Source organism: Girardinichthys multiradiatus, chromosome 3 (genome assembly GCF_021462225.1).
Source record: "Girardinichthys multiradiatus isolate DD_20200921_A chromosome 3, DD_fGirMul_XY1, whole genome shotgun sequence".
In the NCBI taxonomy this organism is placed as follows: Eukaryota; Metazoa; Chordata; class Actinopteri; order Cyprinodontiformes; family Goodeidae; genus Girardinichthys; species Girardinichthys multiradiatus.
In genome coordinates this window covers 20,246,178-20,267,088 of record NC_061796.1, presented here as the reverse complement: position 1 = coordinate 20,267,088, position 20,911 = coordinate 20,246,178, and the positions used below count along the sequence as shown (strand labels likewise).

General features: G+C 40.8%; 1 protein-coding gene across 3 annotated transcripts in view; it reads left to right on the top strand.

The window, feature by feature from the left end:
• The window catches only part of LOC124865930 (NIPA-like protein 2), a 43,640-nt gene that overhangs the window by 3,331 nt on the left and 19,398 nt on the right, over positions 1–20,911 (top strand). For 2 of the 3 annotated variants that reach the window (XM_047361453.1, XM_047361455.1), the window contains exons 2-3: positions 12,303–12,371; positions 13,285–13,453. In XM_047361453.1, coding sequence (XP_047217409.1) covers positions 12,303–12,371; positions 13,285–13,453 — 238 coding nt within the window. The remainder of the gene's footprint in view (positions 1–12,302; positions 12,372–13,284; positions 13,454–20,911) is intronic. The other variant, XM_047361454.1, reaches the window with a different exon arrangement.

The following is a 20,911-nucleotide window of genomic DNA, read 5'->3' as shown; positions in this document are numbered from 1 at the left end:
GATGATTAGGAGATCCGCCAGGGGGGAGGAGAAGTGAGATGATGGAAAACTCCGGCAGCGTGTCAGGTAAGTGAAAGGTCCAGGTAATTCTGTTTTACTTATCCACCTGGTGTTGGTGGCACCAGGTGGATGATCTTGGAGGGGAGCACGGTGGAGGGTGAGCCAGGTTCATTCACAGGAAGCCTGAGGAGTTCTCTTGCGGAGAGAGAGTCTGGATCTTCTGCATACGCATACTGGATAAGAAGCTTGGAACTGGAGGTAACCTGGGATGGAGGACACGAGAAGGTAAGTACTCAGAAAATAATCACAAGGAGACTTGTCTTGGCCAGCTACAGTTACTACTGCAGGTTAACACTCAGGCACCGGAGTGTTGGCAACATTGGGTACTTAAGCTCCTCTCTTGATGAGGCTGATGGAGAACACCTGTGGACTCAGCTCCTACCGTGCGTCTGGTGCCATCTAGAGGTTGGATGGGGTTAGTAGCAGGTAAACAGAAAGAAACTCCCAGAACTCTGACAGTACTCCCCCCTCGACGGCCACCACCTGGCGGCCCAGAAGAAGTGGAAGGAAGGGAGGAGAGGTACTTACAGATGAGAGACTGGTCGCAGATAAAAGACTGGGGCACCCAGGTGCGGTCCTCAGGACCATAGCCCTCCCAGTCGAAGAGATACTGCCAACTGCGACCCTGCTGACGGGAGTCCACAATCTGCCGGACTGCATAGACTGGGTGCCCCAATCCATTCCGGGTGGGTGGAGGGGGTTTGGCCGGAGAAGGACTTGTGATGACGGGTTTGATCTGGGAGTTGTGGAACATTGGATGAATGCGGAGACTCGAAGGAAGCTTCATGCGGACAGCTGAAGGACTGATAACTGCCTCAATCTCATACGGGCCAATGAACCTGGGGGCGAGTTTCTTGGATATTGATTTTAGAGTGATGTCACGTGACGAGAGCCAAACTTGTCTGCATACCTTTTGTTCTGCTCAGCGGTGCGTTGAAGGGCTTGTGTGATGGCTTACAGAAGTGACTAAGATCTCTTTCTCGTCAGCGGAATACAATGGTGGTTGGTAGCCCAGAGAAGCTACCAACCACCACTTCGAAAGGGGAGAAACCTGTGGCAGCAGAAGTGTGAGAATTATGAGCGTACTCGACCCATAGCAGGAATTGGCTCCATTGTGTGGGGTTGGTTGATGTTAAACAACGGAGGATGGATTCCAGCTCTTGATTTATCCTCTCCGTTTGACCATTAGACTGAGGGTGATATCCTGAGGTTAGAGAAACTTTAGCTCCCAATGCTAAGCAGAATTGTTTCCAAACCTTAGCTGTGAACTCAGGTCCGCGGTCGGAGAGGCTCTCCAGAGGTATACCATGGAGTCTGAAAGCATGCTTTACCAGAAGTTGAGCTGTCTGAAGGGCAGATGGTAGTTTTCTGAGGGGAATGAAATGACAGGTCTTAGAGAAACGGTTGATAATAGTGAGTATGGTGGTCATACCTCTTGAAGATGGGAAGTCTGGTGACGAAGTCGAGGGCCATATGTGACCAGGGCTGCTTAGGAACACAAAGGGGTAGCAATAGTTCTGCGGGTGGCTGTTTAGAGGACTTAGTTCTAGCACAAATAGTACAGGCTTGTACATACTCTTTGACATCCCTACATGGAGATGAGGGCGATGGTTCAACTAGTGCCAGAATGGGACGAGAACTTGGATGATTGGAACCAGTGGATCAGAAGGAACCGCACAGTTGATGGGACGTAAGTCTGATTTGGGGGTCCAGTTCCGGGATCTGGTTCATTTCTGAAGGGCTGGGATACCAAATTCTCCACATCCCACGTGAGGGCTCCAACAGCCCAACGTTGCGGTAGGATGGGAGCAGGCTCCTTGTCAGAGTCGTCTGGGGAGAACTGTCGAGAGAGGGCGTTGGGCTTGATATTCTTGGAACCAGGTCTGTATGAGATCGAGAGGTTAAAACGTGAAAAGAATAGGGACCAACGAGACTGGCGAGGGTTAATGCGTTTTGCTGCTTGAAGGTAGGCTAGGTTTTTATGATCTGTCTATACCACAGCTGGGTGTTCAGCGCCCTCCAGCCAATGACGCCACTCCTCCAGGACTAGTTTTATTGCCAGGAGTTCTCGGTCTCCCACATCATAATTTCTCTCGGCTGGATTGAATCTGCGGGAGAAAAAGGCACAAGGATGAATTTTGCCATCAGAGGCAGAAACTTGGGATAGCACAGCCCCTGCTCCAATATCAGATGCATTAACTTCTATTGTGAATTGTTTTGATGGGTTTGGATAAATGAGAATGGGGGCTTGAGAGAAACTGTTCTTGAGCTTATGAAAAGCATCTGCCTGTGGAGTCCACTCAAAAGGGTGTTTTGTGGAAGTCAGAGCGGTTAATGGGGCTGCAGTTTTACTATAGTTACTGATAAATCTTCTATAAAAATTGGCAAGGCCCAAAAACCGTTGAAGCTGTTTACGTGAGTCAGGAGTGGGCCATTCGAGTACAGCCTTAATCTTGTCTGGATCTGAACGAACCTGCCCACCCTCTAGGATGAATCCGAGGAAGGTAACAGACGTCTTGTGAAACTCACACTTTTCAGCATTTACATATAGACGGTTCTCTAGGAGGCATTGAAGGACCAAGCGGACGTGTTGTTGATGCTCTGAGAGGTTTCTTGTGTAAATGAGGATGTCATCTAAATACACAAAAACGAAACGATCGATGAAGTCCCTCAGGACATCATTCACTAGGGCCTGAAATACGGCTGGGGCGTTACAGAGGCCAAAAGGCATAACCAGATACTCACAATGTCCTAAAGGGGTCTTCAGTTCTCTTGCGGAGAGAGAGTCTGGATCTCCTGCATACGCATACTGGATAAGAAGCTCAGAACTGGCGGTAACCTGGGAAGGAGGACACGAGAACGTAAGTACTCAGAAAATAATCACAAGGAGACTTGTCTTGGTCAGCTAGAGTTACCACTGCAGGTTAACACTCAGGCGCCAGAGTGTTGGCAACATTGGGTACTTAAGCTCCTCTCTTGATGAGGTTGATGGAGAACACCTGTGGACTCAGCTCCTACCGTGCATCTGATGACATCTAGAGGTTGGATGGTGTTAGTAGCAGGTAAAACAGGTGAACAGAAAGAAACTCCCAGAACTCCGACACCCAGAAGGCATTTGGCTTCTCCATGCGATCTGCTGCACCCTCTCAGTCCATAGTCATGTAGAAACACCGTCATTGTGGACAGTGAAAGAAGTTTCCAGTTCATGGCAGGCTTCAATCTTGGTGTTTCTGAACATCCCAAACAAATTCAGTTTATCTAAGGGTCAGGTTTAGGTGTTCTTTCAGACCTTGGTAGAATTGTTACAAATGTGACTAATTTGTGCTGATATATACTAATTTTTGAACTGAGGATCTTGAAATATGTAGTTGTTTAGAAATAACTTTAAAAAACTTTCCCAAATTATGTACATCTAAAATTCCCTTTTTTCACTGAGTTCCTTGGACTTTCCCATTGTTTTGAGTATTGGTCCATCAAATCAGGGCTGTCAAACAAATTCTTTATGTTGGCAAAGAAAACAATTTACCAACAACAACCCGCTATGATCACTGCAGTAGCTTCTAATAGGACTTAGAAGACCTTCTAGAACCTTCAACACAACTTTATTTCCCAATAAATACAAACACCTAATTCTTGTTTTTTAAAAGTGATTGTAATATTATATTGTATAAATATTCCACCCTGGAAAAAGAATGAGTTTCTTTTCTTTTAATCTTGACATTTAGACCTGCTCGACTTAGACTTCAGTTTGCATTTGTGTAATTGTCACTTTTAAGTGCCAGGTGAAAACACCACCAGTATCCTTCTGTGATGTGTTTCTTTATGAGTGTTAGCGTGCAAGCATAGAAGCAGTGCTGCGAGGGCTCAGATCTTTTACTGAACCCAAAGGTTCAACTTCAATTAAATAAATGTTAAAAGCAAAATATTAGCAAGTTAAACCTTTACCACCTACTTTTATCCAAACATAATTCATGGCAGTAATAAAGTTGTTGGTTGTCACAGACCCAGCATTTAAGCATAGTTCACAAATTTTCAGTATAATTGAGATTAAGGCATTCCAAAAGCTTAATGTTAACTGTATTTATTTATTGAAACACCTGTTTGTGTTTGGGATTATTATCCTGTATCACCCAATTGTGTCCAAGTTACAACCATCTTGTCATGATTTGAGGGTGTTTGAGTCTTGTTTTTGGCTTCTTTAGGTGCTTGTGATTATGTTCTTTAAATTGTGTTTTTGGTTCGTTTCTGATGATTTTCAAGGTGGTATTTTAGTTTTTTCCTTAGGTTTAGTTTCTCATGATTCTTGCATTCTGTTTTGAGTGCATTTAAGTTTATGTTCTGTTAGATCTATGTTTCTTAGGTTTTTATTTATGTGTCCTTGTTTAGTTCCAGCCATGTTTTGTGTTTACTCCTGCCACAGCTTGTAATCAGCTTTATTCGGTCCACCTGCATCATGCCAATCAGTCTTCCTGCTTCTCCTTTGCCATGCCCATATATACATAGTTATTCTGTTCATTCTTTGCGGAAACATCGCATCTCTGTTACCGTCTGTGAGTTTTGTTATGAAAGCCTTCAGTCACCACCGCTGCTTTCTGCCGTCTGCATTCTGGGGACCACCAGTAAACTACAACATAACACATCTACCTGTTGGTTTGAGGTGAAGTTGAAGAATGAGGAAGTAATCCTGGTTTGTTATTTTCAGTCCATTAGTGGGCATGTACACTACCGCTCAAAAGTGTGTGTGTGTGTGTAATTTAAAGTTTGTTTGGACTAGAGAAAATCCACAATGAATCTAAACTTGTGCACCCATTTCTTTTTTTTTATTTATTAAACTTGTTTGGTGGATAATCATTCTACCCTGGAAAAAACATCCCTTAAATTAATTATTAAGAGCCCAAAATCACTATGGAATTCATGCCCGTGTATATGTACACCTCTGACTGGCACTGTGTAGCAGACGTTGACTTCTTGCACAGTATGTTTTGTATGATTTTATGTCTTCTTATTAAGCTTAGTTTAGAAGCCCAAATATTGCAACAACAGAATATTTTTTACAGTGAAAGTAATCCAGGATTGGTATTTTATCTGTCCTTTGGTCCTTTGTGTTGGTTTGTAATCTTATGAACTTTCCACAATTATAAGCATAAAATAGTCTTGAAATATTCTCCACTTGGTCCTGCTGGGAAACAAACACACCTCGAACATAAGCAACTTTGCAGCACTGTGTGTAAAGTCCATAATGTTTGCTAAGTAATAGGTCCTCCCAGTGTACCAGCCTAGACTGCTTTGTTTGCTCTCCTTGTGACAGGAAAACTCTCTCTTCCTTCATCTTTCTCCACTGCTTCCTGTCTCTTTCACAGTTTCTCATCTGAATTTCTCTCCCTCAGTGGGTAGACCATTAATCTTCTGCTGTTTGAGCGAGGTGCTTGATTCCTGCTGGGACCCCCCTCGCCCGACTATACTCCAAAAGCACACCTCCTCTCCTCTCCGACAGACAATAAATAAACAAAGGGGAGGATAATTCACTGTAATTAGTTTGATTCCACTCGCTGGCACACTTGATAGGATGGGAATGAATCCAGTAGAAGGTTAGATGAATCCCTGCTCACACTATAAATTGCTTTCCACAGTATGGAGTGTGTGAAATGAACTATCCTCTGGCAGCTCATCCACTACCCTAACATCTAACGCTTCTCTCACTCACTCAGACTTTCAAAGTCCCTGTTCTGCCCTCCAGTCCCTCGTGGTATCAACCCGCAGCCTCTTCAGACCCCTTGTACTGTCTCTTAGAAAGCCTGACAAGGTTATTGATGTTGATTTAGTGAACAGTGCATGTGGTCTGATGGATGATGTCACCCATCTCCTCATAAATCAGCAGCACAGGCATTGACATTTTACCCTGATCTATTTGTCTGTCTGCCATAACATTTGGATGAAGTGCTGCACACCTCCCCCATACATATACACATACTATTTACCTTGACTTGGTATCGGTCTCTCAGGAATCTTATCAGCGCTCTGCCCATCTGCTCCCCATCTGCTCCCCACCTCCTCCAAAACTCTGCTTTCCTCTCACACACTACAATCATCAGGCTTATATAGAAAAACATACTGAGGTCTAAATCCTGCTGGGCTCTGGTGATGTATCATCTCAGCTCAGGTATGTTCCAGGTCAGTGGGCTCATCATCAGACATGGTACCAAAGTGAAGAAAGAATTTCAAATCACCCACAAATCCACAAGGCTTAAATTATTTTTCAGGCTACTAAGGAGATAAGAAGCACTTTTATGAAATACGGAGAAGCGATTTTACTGTACAGTGATGTATTTTGAATGGACGTACGGAGTTATATAGTGTAATGAGCAGATAAATCAGAAATAAAGGGAAATAAGATTAAAATTTTTAGGGAAAGCAGCATCTAACTCCCTCCTTATTTCATTCCTTCTGCTATATCTATGTCCTCTAGAGTGACTTTGTTTTCCTTATGTGAACAGATTATACGAGATGGATGCAAGGGTCTTACAAATGTCATTGTAAATTGCAATATTTTTAGCAAGACTGGGAATTGACAGTTACTGCAAAACTTTGATTCATGTTCGTTCATTCATGGAATTTTATGTAATAGAGCAACACAGACTAGAGCATAATTATGAAGTGGAAGACAGAGGATATATGGTTTTCACATTTTCATTACAATAAAGATTTGAAGATTGTGGTGTACCTTTGCATTTGGCCCCCTTTACTCTAATACCCCTAAAGAAAGTGTAACCAATTGTCTTCAGATGTCACTTAATTAGTTAAAAGAGTCCACATGTGTGTAATTGAAGCTCAGTATGGAGATTTGTTAGAGAACACTGGTGAACAAACAACATCATGAAGATCAAGAAACATAGCAAACAGATAATGGATAAAGTTATCGCAAAATTTAAAGAAGACTAATGTTACAAAATTATACCCTAAGGTTTGAGGATCTCACAGAGTACTGTTCAATTCACCATCCAAATATGGGAAAAGTATGGCACAACTTAAACCTACCATGTTAGGTATTAATTAGTCAACCAAGACATGGACGTCCACCTATACTGACAGGCCTGGGAATCACAGCATTGCACAAAGAATCAGACAAGAAGCCAATGTAACTCTGGAGGAGCTGCAGAGATCCACAGCACAGCTGTGCGAATCTGTCAGCACAACACCTATTAGTTGTGCGCTCTAAAAATCTGGCTTTCCAAGAAGAAAACCGTTGTTGAAAGAAAGCCATAAGAACTAGTGTTTGCAGGGTGGGGGCACGACAAACGTGGAAGAACATGCTCTGATGGTCAGATGAGTCAAGTCAAGTTTATTTATAGCGCTTTTCAGCAACAAGGTACTCAAGGTGCCGTTCATAAGGAAAAACGTTACAATGATACAAAAACTCAAACAGAGGTAATTTAAAAAAAATAAAGAGAATAGAATGATGGATAAGAAAACTAAAGGAAAATTGGACTGAAAACGTAACTAACAATGTTTAGATAACACATTCAAAGGCCACTCTGAACAAATAAGTTTTTAACCTTGATTTAAAGCAACTTAGGGTTTCGGCGCTTTTACAGTTTTCTGGGAGCTTATTCCAGATTAGTGGAGCATAAGAACTAAAAGCTGCTTCTCCATGTTTGGTTCTGGTTCTGGTTCTGCAGAGTAGATTTGAGCCAGAAGACCTGAGAGGTCTGGCTGGTTGATACACTGACAACAAGTCTGTAATGTATTTTGGTGCTAAGCCATTTAGTGATTTATAGAGTAACAGAAGTATTTTAAACTCTATTCTCTGAGCTACAGGGAGCCAGTGTAAGGACTTTACAACAGGGGTGATGTGCTCCACTTTCTTAGTTCTAGTGAGGACGCGGGCAGCAGCGTTCTGGATCAAATGCAGCTGTCTGATCGACTTTTTAGGCAGACACCGTTGCAGTAATCAATTCTACTAAAGATGAACGCATAAATTAGTTTTCAAGGTCCTGCTGAGACATTAGTCCTTTAATCCTGGAGATGTTTTTTAGATGATAGAAGGCCGATCTAGTTACTACCTTTATGTGCCTCTGAAGGTTCAGGTCTGAGTCCATCACTACACCCAGGTTTCGAGCCTGATTGGTGGTTTCTAGCTGTATTAACTGAAGCTGTGTGCTAACTTTTAAACGCTCTTCCTTTGGTCCAAAGATTATTACTAGGCAATTGTCTTGCAATCAGAAGGTTGTGGGTCCAATTCCAGCTTCCTCCTGCTGTATGTCGATGTGCCCCTGGGCAAGGCACTTAACCTCAAGTTGCCTACTGATCTGCGTATCGGTGTATGAATGTGTGAGCGTTAGTGAGTGCGATTGGGTGAATGTGGCTCTAGTGTAAAGCGCTTTGAGTGGTCTGTATGACTGGAAAGGCACTATATGAATTCAGTCCATTTACCATTACTTCAGTTTTGTTTTGATTCAGCTGAAGAAAATTTTGGCCCATCCATGCATTGATTTATTCTAAGCATTTACCCAGCGCTTCAACGGGTTCATAGTCACCTGGTGACATCGTAACGTATATCTGTGTGTCGTCTGCATAGTTATGATAACTTACGTTGTTGTTTATTAAAATCTGAGTTAGGGGGAGCATGTAGATATTGAATAGGAGGGGCCCTAAGATGGACCCTTGGGGAACGCCACATGTGATTTTTGTGGTCTCTGATGTAAAGTTACCTACTGACACAAAAAAGTCCCTGTCCTTCAAGTAGGATTTAAACCAGTTGAGTGCTGTACCAGAAAGGCCGACCCAGATTTCCAGGCGCTCTAATAAAATAGAGTGATCAACAGTGTCGAATGCTGCACTAAGGTCCAATAATACCAGCACTGTGGTTCTTCCACAGTCTACATTTATACGGATGTCATTGAACACCTTGACAAGAGCAGTCTCTGTACTGTGGTGAGCAGGAAGCCTGACTGGAAGACATCGAAGCGGTTGGTCGTTGTTAGGAAGTTGGTTTACTGCTGAAACACAGCTTTTTCAATAATCTTACTGATGAAGGGGAGGTTTGATATAGGCCTGTAGTTCTGTAGTAGCAGCTTGTCCAAATTGCTCTTTTTCAATAGAGGTTTGATAATTGCTGTTTTTAGGGCCTGGGGGAAAACACCTGACAAAAGGGACGTGTTTATTATTTGTGTTAAATCAGATGTTATTACAGGCAAAGATTTCTTAAGGAAAGCTGTGGGTAAAAGATCGAGACAGCAGGAAGAAGAGCTTAGTTGCTGTACGATTTCTTCTAAGTTTTTGTAGTTTATTTGGTGAAATTGGGAAATTTTGTCAAAATCAGTTCTAGTTGGAGACAACATTGGTACTGGAGTTGATGTGGATGTGCTGACTGCCTCTCTGATCTTTTGGATTTTTTCAGTAAAGAATTTAGCAAATTCATTGCAGGCCCTGGTAGAGTGGAGTTCAGATGCTACAGTTACTTTTGTGATGACCTCTCTTTCTCAGCCAACTGGCTGATTGTTTCTGCTGGAGTGTTATCATTGTTGTTGATACTCCATGTTCTCTGCTGAAAGTCGAAGCTGCTGGTGGATTATTTACTGAATAGAAGAAATTAGATGTGAAACGTCTGGCTTGTTCAAACAGAAACCATCTTGCTTGAAGAGTTGTCTTTTTTCCCAAAAAATATTAAAGTTGTCGATGAAGTTCACAGGTGTAGTAGCACATGTTTTTTTTTCAACCACTTGTTAATCATCCGAAGTCTCGAAAAAACCTAATCTCTACAGAAAATCGGTGCAAAGGGTCCGCTGAGAAACACCTTGATATTGAGACCTCCAACAATATTCAGAAGACGAGTGAAATCCTCCTTCAGTCCTTCTGATTTTTTCATCCACAGCTCCACAGTGTATAATAAGGTTTTCTAGAGACGGGCGCTTTTCTGTGATTTCCAGAATATTCTCTGAGATATCGGACACCACATTACTGGTACCAATCATAACTTCTGTGTTTTTCTTGTTGCAGAAGTTTTTAATCCCATCCACAGCTGTGTTGCCCACTATTAGGGTTCTTGGTCCGGTGGGGCGCTTTTTCTCTGGCAATTTAGGAGAAGACTGTTTTAGAATGAAGGTTGTTCTCAGAAGATGGATCATTTTCCTGGTTTTCATTCTGTAGTGGAGCAAATCTGTTTATTTCCAGCTGTCTCACACCTATCAGTTGTTATGACAGCAGCTCGCTGTCGAAGTCTCCTTTTCCCAGGGGAAACGGGGGCCTTTCTCTGTAATTCTGGCCATTCTAATTTATTTAATTGTTGAGATCTTCCAGTGAGTCGTCCACCTTGATTTTTTTGGGCATGCGCCTAAAACATGGCAGGGGGGTCTGCCGGTAGGTTTTATTCTCAGTGTTCTGATTGCCGGCTGAGTTGTTGAGCTGCCTGTCACTGTTTGGGATCACAGGCAAAGTTGAATCATCGTTGTACCCCATATTCACCTCCACATTCACTTCTAGTCAATGGATTTTCATCTCCAAAACAGCCAATTTCTGTAAAAGTTTGTCGAAGTCCTCTGTGGTGAAGGGAGGCATTTTGTGCTGATTAGCTGGCGTCAACTTGTCCTGCTTTTGAGTTCGATTATAAAAACATCAAAATCCTTTAGAAAAAAATAAAAATAATAATCCTTGGGAGTTGCAGGTAAGAAGTAGTTTTAGTCCAATATTTCCATAATTTTGGCTTAGAGATAAAAAGTTAGGAGTAAAAGAATGCAAGCAAGCAGGGAGCTTAGGAGAAAAGCATCTGTGACCAAAATTCTACTTATTAGAGAACATGAAAGCTGCTGTGTGGTGAAAATCTAACCCTGCTCAGTACACTGAAGAGATTATAGATATAGTAAAGCATGACCCCTGCAGCATCATGCTTTGGGGATACTTTTCTTCAGCTGGGACAAGGAAGCTAAGGAGAGTTGATGAGAAGATGGACAGAGCTACAGTGGAAGAATGTAGATTAAGTCTGAACAGCTAAACCCACAATTATCTATAGTCCTGGCAAATTTCGATGTAAAGTTATGTTTTAATTTTACCGACATAATTTTGACGCTTTGGTTCTTGGTAGAATCAAAATAACCTTAAATTTAAATATGCCAGGGGTATGAATAATTTTGGCTCCAACTGTCCATGTGTTTGAATGCCTAAGTCAAAATGAAGAGCTAAATTCATTTGAGATATAAACATTCTTTGCTGCTATTAATCAAGAAAGGCATCCCCACAGCAGGATCCTCTCATGATCATGTTTCATGATAGGTATGGTGTGTTCAGGGCCATGGGCACTGTTAGTTTTCCAGCATATGCAACGTTTTGTATGTAGGCCAAACAATAAGAATTGGTCTCATCTGGCCCGAGCACCTTCTTCTACATGTTAGTGGTGTCCCAGAAATAGCTTGTGGCAAGCAGCAAATAGGACTTCTTATGGCTTTCATTCAGCTTCCATTAAGGTACATGGTACCCTCACATAGGAGCCAACTTTATGGAGTGCACAACTAGGTGTCCTTTCGATGTGTTCCTGTTTACTGTGGATCTCCTAGAGGTTACCATGGGTCTCTTGGCTGATTCTGGCTTCAGATGGATTTAAAATGGCACCTTGAGATGTTCAAACCTTGGAATACTGGTTTACAACCTAAACCAACTTAATCCTCTCTGTAGGCAATTGTTTTCACTGGATTTTCTATTAGGAAGTTAGGGTAAAGAGGGCTAATTATACGTAAATACACACCACACTTTAAGACTTTGGTTTGTTAAAAGTTTTCCAGTTCACATATTCTTCTTTAAACTTCATAATTGGTCCAACGTGGTGTTAGTCAATCACAAAAACTACACTGAAGGGTGTGATTATAACACAAAACATAGTGAAAGCTTTAGTGGTATGAATACATTTGGTGCTGATACCGTGGGAGAACCATGCAGGTGAGGAGTGTTTGTGTTTTTGTGTGTTTTTAATGCTTCTTTGCAAACAATGTGTTTTGTGTGTTTGTGTGTATGCAGTATGTGTCTATGTGCATAAGAATAAAGATTTTAATATTAAACCTCAAGAGCTTCAGTTTCACATGAGACTGCACACTAACGCCTTTGAACATAACACCAATGGAAAGACGTTCTCTGTGGTTGTCATGGAAGTGACAGCTGGAGATAAGACTTGCAGGGTGTATTATAGGGTGTTTGGTATTGTTGCTTGGCAAGTGGAGTGTAGTTTAATTTTGTCTGTTTACTGTTAATTTGCCCAGAACTATCTCCTGGGAATCATCATCTCCATATTTGGGAATGTCCTCATCAGCATTTCGCTCAACATACAGGTAAGGAACATGAGAATCCAGCAGACACGCAGCAGACATGCAACGCCTCAGAAGGCTATGTTTTACCTTGCTTTACCGGCTTTCCCCTGATAGTTTGCCTTCTGTTCCTGAGGATTTTCATCAACCTTCCCTGAGGCTCTGACTTTGAATATTCTCATCAGGCTCTAAGCAACAGAAACACTCCATGTCACAGCTGCAGACCTGTTTTTTTAATAAACTTACCTTAATGATGATTTAGCAGTGCAACTAACAGATTTTAGCCATTTAGCAATTCCTGCCCAGTCTGTATATGTTTATATTATACCTATTGCACCTTTGATGCCTATCCACACTGTTTCAAATAAAGTGTTTGCATTCGTTTCTTAGCTTCATGCTGTTCAATTACAAATCATTTACTGAGTAAATGAAGTTCATTAAGCATAAGCTCACACCTTTAACCTAGCATGCTGACAGATTCTGCAGACTGTGATGCAGAAACGCATCTTATCTGTATGATGCCTTCCATGTCAAGTAGCCCTCTGATTAGTAATGGAAACAGGACAGAGGCATAGAGGTGGTTACAAATGTTTTGAAAAGGTTGCTCATTTGTCATAATTAGCCTGTGGAAGCTTTCAAATACAGATGTAATAATAATTACTAACTGTACTGTACATCTGTGGTGTTAGAACTGTACAAAGTCCCACTTCATTGACTTGCCTAATTAGTGTTATGATTCTGCTTGGATATAATTCTAATCAGCAGAGGGTTGCAATGTGTGTTAACAGTCACATCAGATCGGATCCTGTATTGTTTATTTACTTAAATCGGATTTTGTGAGCCTGAGTGAGACTGTAGTGTGTAGATTTCCATGTTGTGTAGCTTTACATTTAATTCCCTTTGAGTGATGGACTCCTGTTCCCTCTCTTCACGGCAGAAATACGCCCATGTCTGTCAGGCTCAGCGCGGATCCAAGCCTTATTACACGTCTGTGATGTGGTGGTGTGGTGTGGTCCTCATGGGCATTGGGGAACTGGGGAACTTTGCAGCCTATGGCTTTGCCCCAGCATCACTCATAGCCCCACTGGGCTGTGTGTCTGTGATAGGTGAGTATGCTTTTAATCTCCTTTTACCTGTCTGCAGGGCTATGAGAGAACTTATATATCGCTTTTACGCTATAGCCTCATTCACGCAGCTGCCCTCACAAATGTGCACACATTCATACACCGATGCTTAGATAGGTAGGCAACATATGCAGATACATCTCAAATAATTTGAATTTTGTGAAACGTTCAATATTTTTTGTCACTCATTTCAGAAAGTGAAACTCCTATATTTTATAGGGTAATTACACGAAGTGAAGTATTTATGATTATGGCTTACAGATAAAACCCAAAATTCAATGTCTCCAAAAATTAGAACATTAAATAAGATCAATAAAAAGGAGGTTTTAAACAGAATTGTCAGGCTTTTATAAAGTTTTTTTTATTTATTAATTCCATGTTATGTTAATCCTTGTTTTAGATTTTATGTTTTAGCAATTTAAATAATAAAATTATATTAAAATATAACAGTATTTATGAATAACAAAACATTCTTTTTTATTGGTCTTAAGCAATATTCAAATTTTTTGAGACACTGGACTTTGGGTTTTCATTATCTGTAAGCCCAAATTAACAAAATACAAGAAATACTTCACTCTGTGTAAAGAATCCATATAATATATGAGCTTTAATTTCTGAAACAAGTGAGAAAAAATATTAAACTTTTTCATGATATATAATCTTTTTTTAGATGTACCTGTATTTAGCTCCCTGTTTTTGTTACAGGGATAAATAAAATGTTTTCATGTACAATGATTACTTCATTGACAGAAAACCTAGAAGTAAATGTTTAAGATGTTTCTTTACTCGAGATAACAAAGAAGTATTGCAAACCTGTCACTGATGAACCTTTACCATGCTCATTTAGTCACCATAGTTTTGTAATCAATTTTAATAATAAACTGTAATGAACACACAAATATTCAGTGCCACTTGCTTAAAGGTGACCATCTAATTAAGCAGCGGAGTACTTCAGGGTCCTCATGAAATATTTTAACTTTGTTAAATACAACAAACCTCTTCATGTCCCAGCACATAGGCCCTGTTCACACCCTCATGAATAATTAGCTAAAACAGATTTTGTTTTATGTAGTAGTACCTCTAATCTTCATGCAAACAAGGTTTTCTTTCAGAAACAACATTGAAGATTTTTAATAACTCGTCTTTCATATTTTTATGTAGAACTGACTACATAAAATAGATTTTTTAAAACAAACAGTAACATTACATCTGACTTTTTGTATGTTCCTATTTCTCACCATGCTAGAAACTACAAGAACAATGGAGCCATTTTCTCTTATTTTTCTACCTCTGTTTTTCTTTGTTTGTAGCCATGAAATTTAAAATGTGTTGGGTTAATGGTTAGGATCAAATAAACTGTAGAAATAAACTTGAAGAAATAATGAATGGTTGTTTTGGCATAATCTTTAGCCATCCACTTGGTGATTTTTCTTTGGTGCGTCTCTAATTTAAAATACAATCAGAATTTTGTGGCCAATTTTTAATCTTCTGAATTGTAACACTTTTTAATTTCTCTTCAAAAATGATAAGAAGACAAAAAGAACAGCATTAGAAATGTCTTTTTAAGCCATCCTGCCATGAGTGGTTATTGTTTATTTTCTATTGGGAACAGGAACTGTTTTAAAACAAAGACAAAATTATTACAGGGTTGACATTTTAAAATGTCTTCTGCATCCGGTTTGAATCGCAAAAACATAAATCTTTGATGAGATATTCTAAAAAATGTAGATTATTACCTTCAGTCAGATTTCCAAAACGCTGCCAATATTTCCAGATCCAACACTTTCCATGACAGACAGAGGTTGAAAGAGCAAAAGGATAAACAAGATCAGCTTTGCTATAATACGTTCAATCTTCCTGTTATCTTGAGCAACACTGCAAAAACCTGAAATCCCAGTGGGTTGGTGTGTAAATGCAATGTACAGTTACTTTTCATACGTCTGAAACTTTTTGACACTTTGTTGCATAACAACCACAAACGTCTGTTGTTTTATTAGGGTTTAATGTGAAGGAATAACACAGAACGTGTCAGTGGAAGGAAAAAGATACATTGTTTCATTAAGATAATGAAAACGGTACCACGTATTTGTATGCAGCTCCCTTTTACTCTGAGGCACCGAAATAAATCCTGTTGAGATACCTTCAGAAGTCACCTAATTGTAAAATAAAATCCCTTTGGGAGTAATTTAATTTTAGTATAATTTAAGTTGTTCTGTGAAGGCATCTGGTGTTTGTTAGAGAACATTAGTGAACAAACAGCATCATAAGGATAATGGAAACCAGCAAATAAGTCAGGGACAAAGTTGTGGAGAAGCCGTCAGTACGCTGTCAAAAAACACGAAAATAAAGGCCACTAGTTCCACAAAAAACATAACAAAAAAATGCTATGTATGCCGGAAAACTAGAACTGTAAACGACCTTGAAATGCTTTTTTCCGAACAGTGGTTACTTAACACGGCTACCTTTAAATATACGTAGGTCTTTTGTCCTGCTCTCGGTGGAGGTGGACGCTTTTTCTTTGTCTCCCGCACCTGCTTCAGCTCAGTGTCTTGTCTTTTTTTGGAGCCTCTTTTTGCACATCTTCCAAATTCTTCCAAATTATGGATTTGGTCAGTTGGTCTCTCAATGCAATTGATCAAATTTTCTCGACAAGAAGACAGGGGTCGGGAGAGCCCACTTGCCCGGACGGGACATTTTTCTCCAGATACATGATGGACTCCTGGCAGAAGTGGAGGATTGTGTGTCTGTCGATAATGTCAGTTGAGAATGTGGAAGATGTGTATATAATTGGATGTTTGATATCAGGATTTCTGCTTTTTGGAGTCAGCGGTTACCTGGTATATCGGGAAATTCGGAGAATGTCAGCAGCTGTTCTGGCGTTTGTAAGGCTGCCTGGCATGTGTGATGGGATCTTCAGAGCGATCAACACTCAGACTGAGATGTTACGTGAGCTGAATCGCAGACTGGATGTGATCCTTATACAGGATCGCAAGCGGGTTGCGGTTCCTGGACTCGGGTGAAATGGTATAAATCTTGGAGAAAGTTGTTCGCTTGGATCTGGCAGAAAGACCAGGAATTTGTCTATTTGGATTCGCCTTTGAGAAGCACCAGCGAGACTCTCAAGGCTGACGGAAAATTAAGAGTCAGCCTAACCCAAATAATTATTGTTTTTCTGAATCTGGCTCCCCTGCACGGCCTTGATGGCTGGCTGTCTTCAACTTCTCCTGGAAGTTATGTAAACATGACGCTCTGCCCCCTCCCTTCCCTGAGGACACCTGTGGACCTGCTCAGAACTTGGCCGGTTGATGTACATTCCAACGAACCATCAAGGACAATGGCCTCTGTGACAGTGCTTCATGGACTTACTTGCACACACTCACTTGCACACACACACATGCTCAAGATAAACATATGCACTCCTCACACCACCTTCACCGTTCCCAGCATAATGTTGTTTTGTAAATTTGTTGCTTCTTTGCGCTGAGGTTTTTTGCAATCTCAAACTGTATCCTGCTAAGGATAAAGTGTGAAATATGATTTTTTTTCCCTCTACTTACCTAATGTGGCCTCTTTTCTCATCTAGCAAGGGCAGCGCCTGTGAGCGGGCAGCAAAGCCTCGGTGACTCGTCCCCCCCTTGTCTTGTGTCATGATGAATGTTTGGATGGGTTGAACTGGAATTCTAATTTCCCCTCGGGGATCAATAAAGTATCTTTGAATTGAATTTGAATTGAATTGTTATCAGTAACACACAAATTTTGTTGCTAATGCTTTTTTACCTAACAGTGCACGAACAACATTCCAATATCTCCTAACGGATTTACACTGCAGCCTACCAGGTCAAAAGTCATTGATCGCCTCCTTCATCTTCTTCCTGCGCACCGAAACCATCAAAGACCTGTTCATCAGTGTCTGAATTGAACAGCCTCAGGATCTCGTCACTCACTTCAGCCTCTTCGTTGACGCTTTCACTTGAGCGCACCCGGTCCCCTTAATCACGCAGCAGTCCAGCCTTTCGAAACCCATTGGTGATTTTCCATGTTGATGAGGGTGAATATAAATGTCTGATTTACAATACCGGTAATTGAATTGTGAAAGTGCTCTTGATTTATCGCGCAACTTCATTGGACCTCTTTGAACTACTCATCAATTTCCTTGGTCTACTGTTACCGGGCAAAATGTTTTTGGCGGCATGAAAAAAAAACATGCATTAGCAGCACTGTTGTATAGGCCGCAGTGTTCAAAGTGTGAAAAAGGTAGCGGCTTATAGTCCAGAATTTACGGTACCTATTTTCCATTTAACTATCCTGTGTTGGGCGTTACCTTAAAATGCCTCTAAAAAATATTTGTGGTTGAAATATGAGAATATATGAAAAGGTTCAATGGGTATAAATACTTATGTAGTGTTCTCCCAGTTTCTTTAGACAGAATCAACTGCTTCATGTTAAAATGACGACAATGAAAAATCTGCCGAATCACTGAAGTTCAGAGTTACTTAACATCTGCATTAACTTAACTGATTGACTGACTGATTTGTCTGAAACTTAGTTAAAGGAGATACTTCTGAAAATTGGCTTAAACACTTCAAACGCTTGTTGCTGTTACTTTGAGAATTACTATAAATAATTTAAGCAATGCTGCAAGAACTTGAAATCACAGTGGGTTAGTGTGTAGATATACTGTAACGGGTTCTTAAAGGCCCAACTCACACACAGCTCTGGTCCCCTTAAGATTAATTTCAACTTTTACGTTTTATTGGTGACCCAGGAAGTCCAATTACCACCAAGTGCATAAATCCTAAAGCTCACTCCTGAAATGTTTTTTTTTTCTTTTTTTACAAACAACAGTTGAATCGGCCAGATTCATTAGCCTGTCAAAACAGAGTTGACCGGCTTGCTGACAGCTGCTCAGTGCAGACACTTTAAATGCAGCTTAATTATTGTCAGGTTCACTTCTTACCTCCTGCCAACCATCATTCACTGTGCTGGAGGTGGTGAAGAGTCAATGATATTAATGACAGCTATTAACATGGTACTTTGAACGATTTTCCCATCTCACAAGTGGATGAATGGTTTGTATAACGCACTACACAAAACCACAAATCTTGTTAAGAAGGCTACAGCTCTTGTTGTATTTTTTGTGTTTAATTTGTTTCAACGAGCAGCTGCTTGAAAAATCTCCGCCACTATAAGTGGACCTAATCACTGTATACCACTGAGAGCAGTTACCTCTTAATACAGTGTTTGTCTGTATAATGTTGACCTTACAACAGGCGTTGAAAGGCCTGATTTCCATCTTAGCTGCTCTCAAATCTCTGTGAAAACCACAGGTTGTTACACATTACCAGAATGTGTAAAGGTTTCACACAGATGTGTCTTAAAGGGAGCTGCTAGACTAATTAATTTAAAGAGGTGCATGGAGAGGAAGTTGTCTCCAGCTGGGACATGCTTTGCTCTAATTGTGTCCCCACCTCTCACTGACTCACATATTGGAAAATAACCAGACTGACACACATGCCTCCACAACTTGTGTATAGCTGTGGTGATGTGTAAAAACACCCAGGTCTGACAGATTTCGTCGATCAGAGATGCTCCCTTGACTAACGCATGCACTCCCCCTCCTGCTGCGTTGTTGTGCCTGTTGTCCAAGAGCTGCGTGGCGCCTCAGGGGGTGGCACAGTCAGTGGGATGCCTTTGGTGAGTAAACAAGAGGAAACTGAGTAGCTAGTCCTGTAGGAGACAAAATGAATGTTGGATGCATAGAAAAAGAGAAGAAGGTGATGAGAGAGGAAAGGTTGGGGGAAGATGGTTGAATCAAGCAGACAGAGGATGTGTATATATTGAAATTGCCGAAAGGCAGAAGTTGGGAAGGAAAAGGAGAGGATTGGGAGAGCTGATGATGTCATCCTGCTGCCCATGCATGTCAATCTGGCACTCCACTGTTTCATGGAGAGTAATTACTGCTGTCCTGTCTGTAGAGCTCACGCTATTAAAAATGACAGCGTCATCCAAATTCAGCCCTCCTTTTCAGATACCATGTCATTACATTTCAAACAATAGGAAGACATTGTGAAATTGGCTGCAGAACTGTATCATTGGTTAAAATGTGTTGTTGGCATTCTTAAGCCTTCAGATTTATGAGCTTGCATAAATATATACTGTTATTTAAAATGTAAAATAATTGTAAAATAAAAATAATAATAAGTATTCATATCAACGTTTTCATATTTAGTCACATAATAACCACAAGCTTTAATGCGGTTTATGGAATTTTATTTTATGGACTAAGATAAAGTAGTACTTTAGCAGTAGTGCAGTAGTAATTGTGAAGTGGAAGAAAAATGATTCGAGGTTTTTACACCTCTTCCACATATCTGAAAACTGTGGCTTGCAAATGTATTTGGATGGACCCCTTTACTCTAATACCCCTAAATAAAATCCAGTACAAAAGTAAACAAAACACCCAGTCCTTGTTTGCCAAGGAAAGGACAGCACACACATTGAAAGTCAACAGTTTTTCACGTTTTAGCTTCTCTTGGAAATGACAGCCAGACTTAAATGACTCATCTGTTCATGTCTGATTTCTACAGTGTAAGGATGTCAGACACAGTGTGTTTTCCCACTGGGAGGCTCCCCATTACTACACATCTGAGAGACCATGTACTGATCTGATGCACATGCGTACAGCAGCCGTGTCACAACTGCATCCCCCAGAGGTTCCTGTTGCCACATTTCTCTTTTTATCAAGCTGTGTGAATCTCACTTTTCCACTAGTTGCCATGGTTACCTGTTAGATCCAGCTGGTCCCAGAGGCAAAAGGAACTGTCCTAAATGTGTACGTAAACATCCTCAGAGTATGAAAAATGTAACAGCTCCCCCGTTTCATCATCATGTTAAGGAGAGTGGTTGTAAACTTCCAGCTTTACCGAACAGTCCCAGCAGCTTTTTGTGCTGCAGACATTTGTTCCTGAAGCTGCATTGTGTGAGAAGAAATGTCTGATAAAATCTGATGAAATTTAGCAAGAAATTGTGATGTGTAAATAAGTTTTTGTTTTATAATTTAGCTGCTCTATCTTGGACTTATGGGCCTTAATTAACTCTAGCATTCACAGATAAAACTGTGATTTGAGTACCATCAGTGGAGTTGTATTTGTGTTGAGAACATTTTTTTATTGGCATATCCTCTGTTTGGCACACTGTGTGTCTGACATTGAGCTGTTTGTGTTCTGTAGCTAATCTCCTTCTGGTGCTTGTTGAGCTTCTGTTAAAAAGGCCCGTCTGTCTATTTTCAAGCGATTTTGTAGCCTGCCTCTGTCCCTGTGCCACCACCTGCTCTCCGCTCTGCCTGTCTGGCATTATTCTGACATCTCCTGACATGCAGAGCTGCCAAAGCTGACCCTACTCTCAAACTATAACCAAACCCCAACAAACTGTTAAGATTAG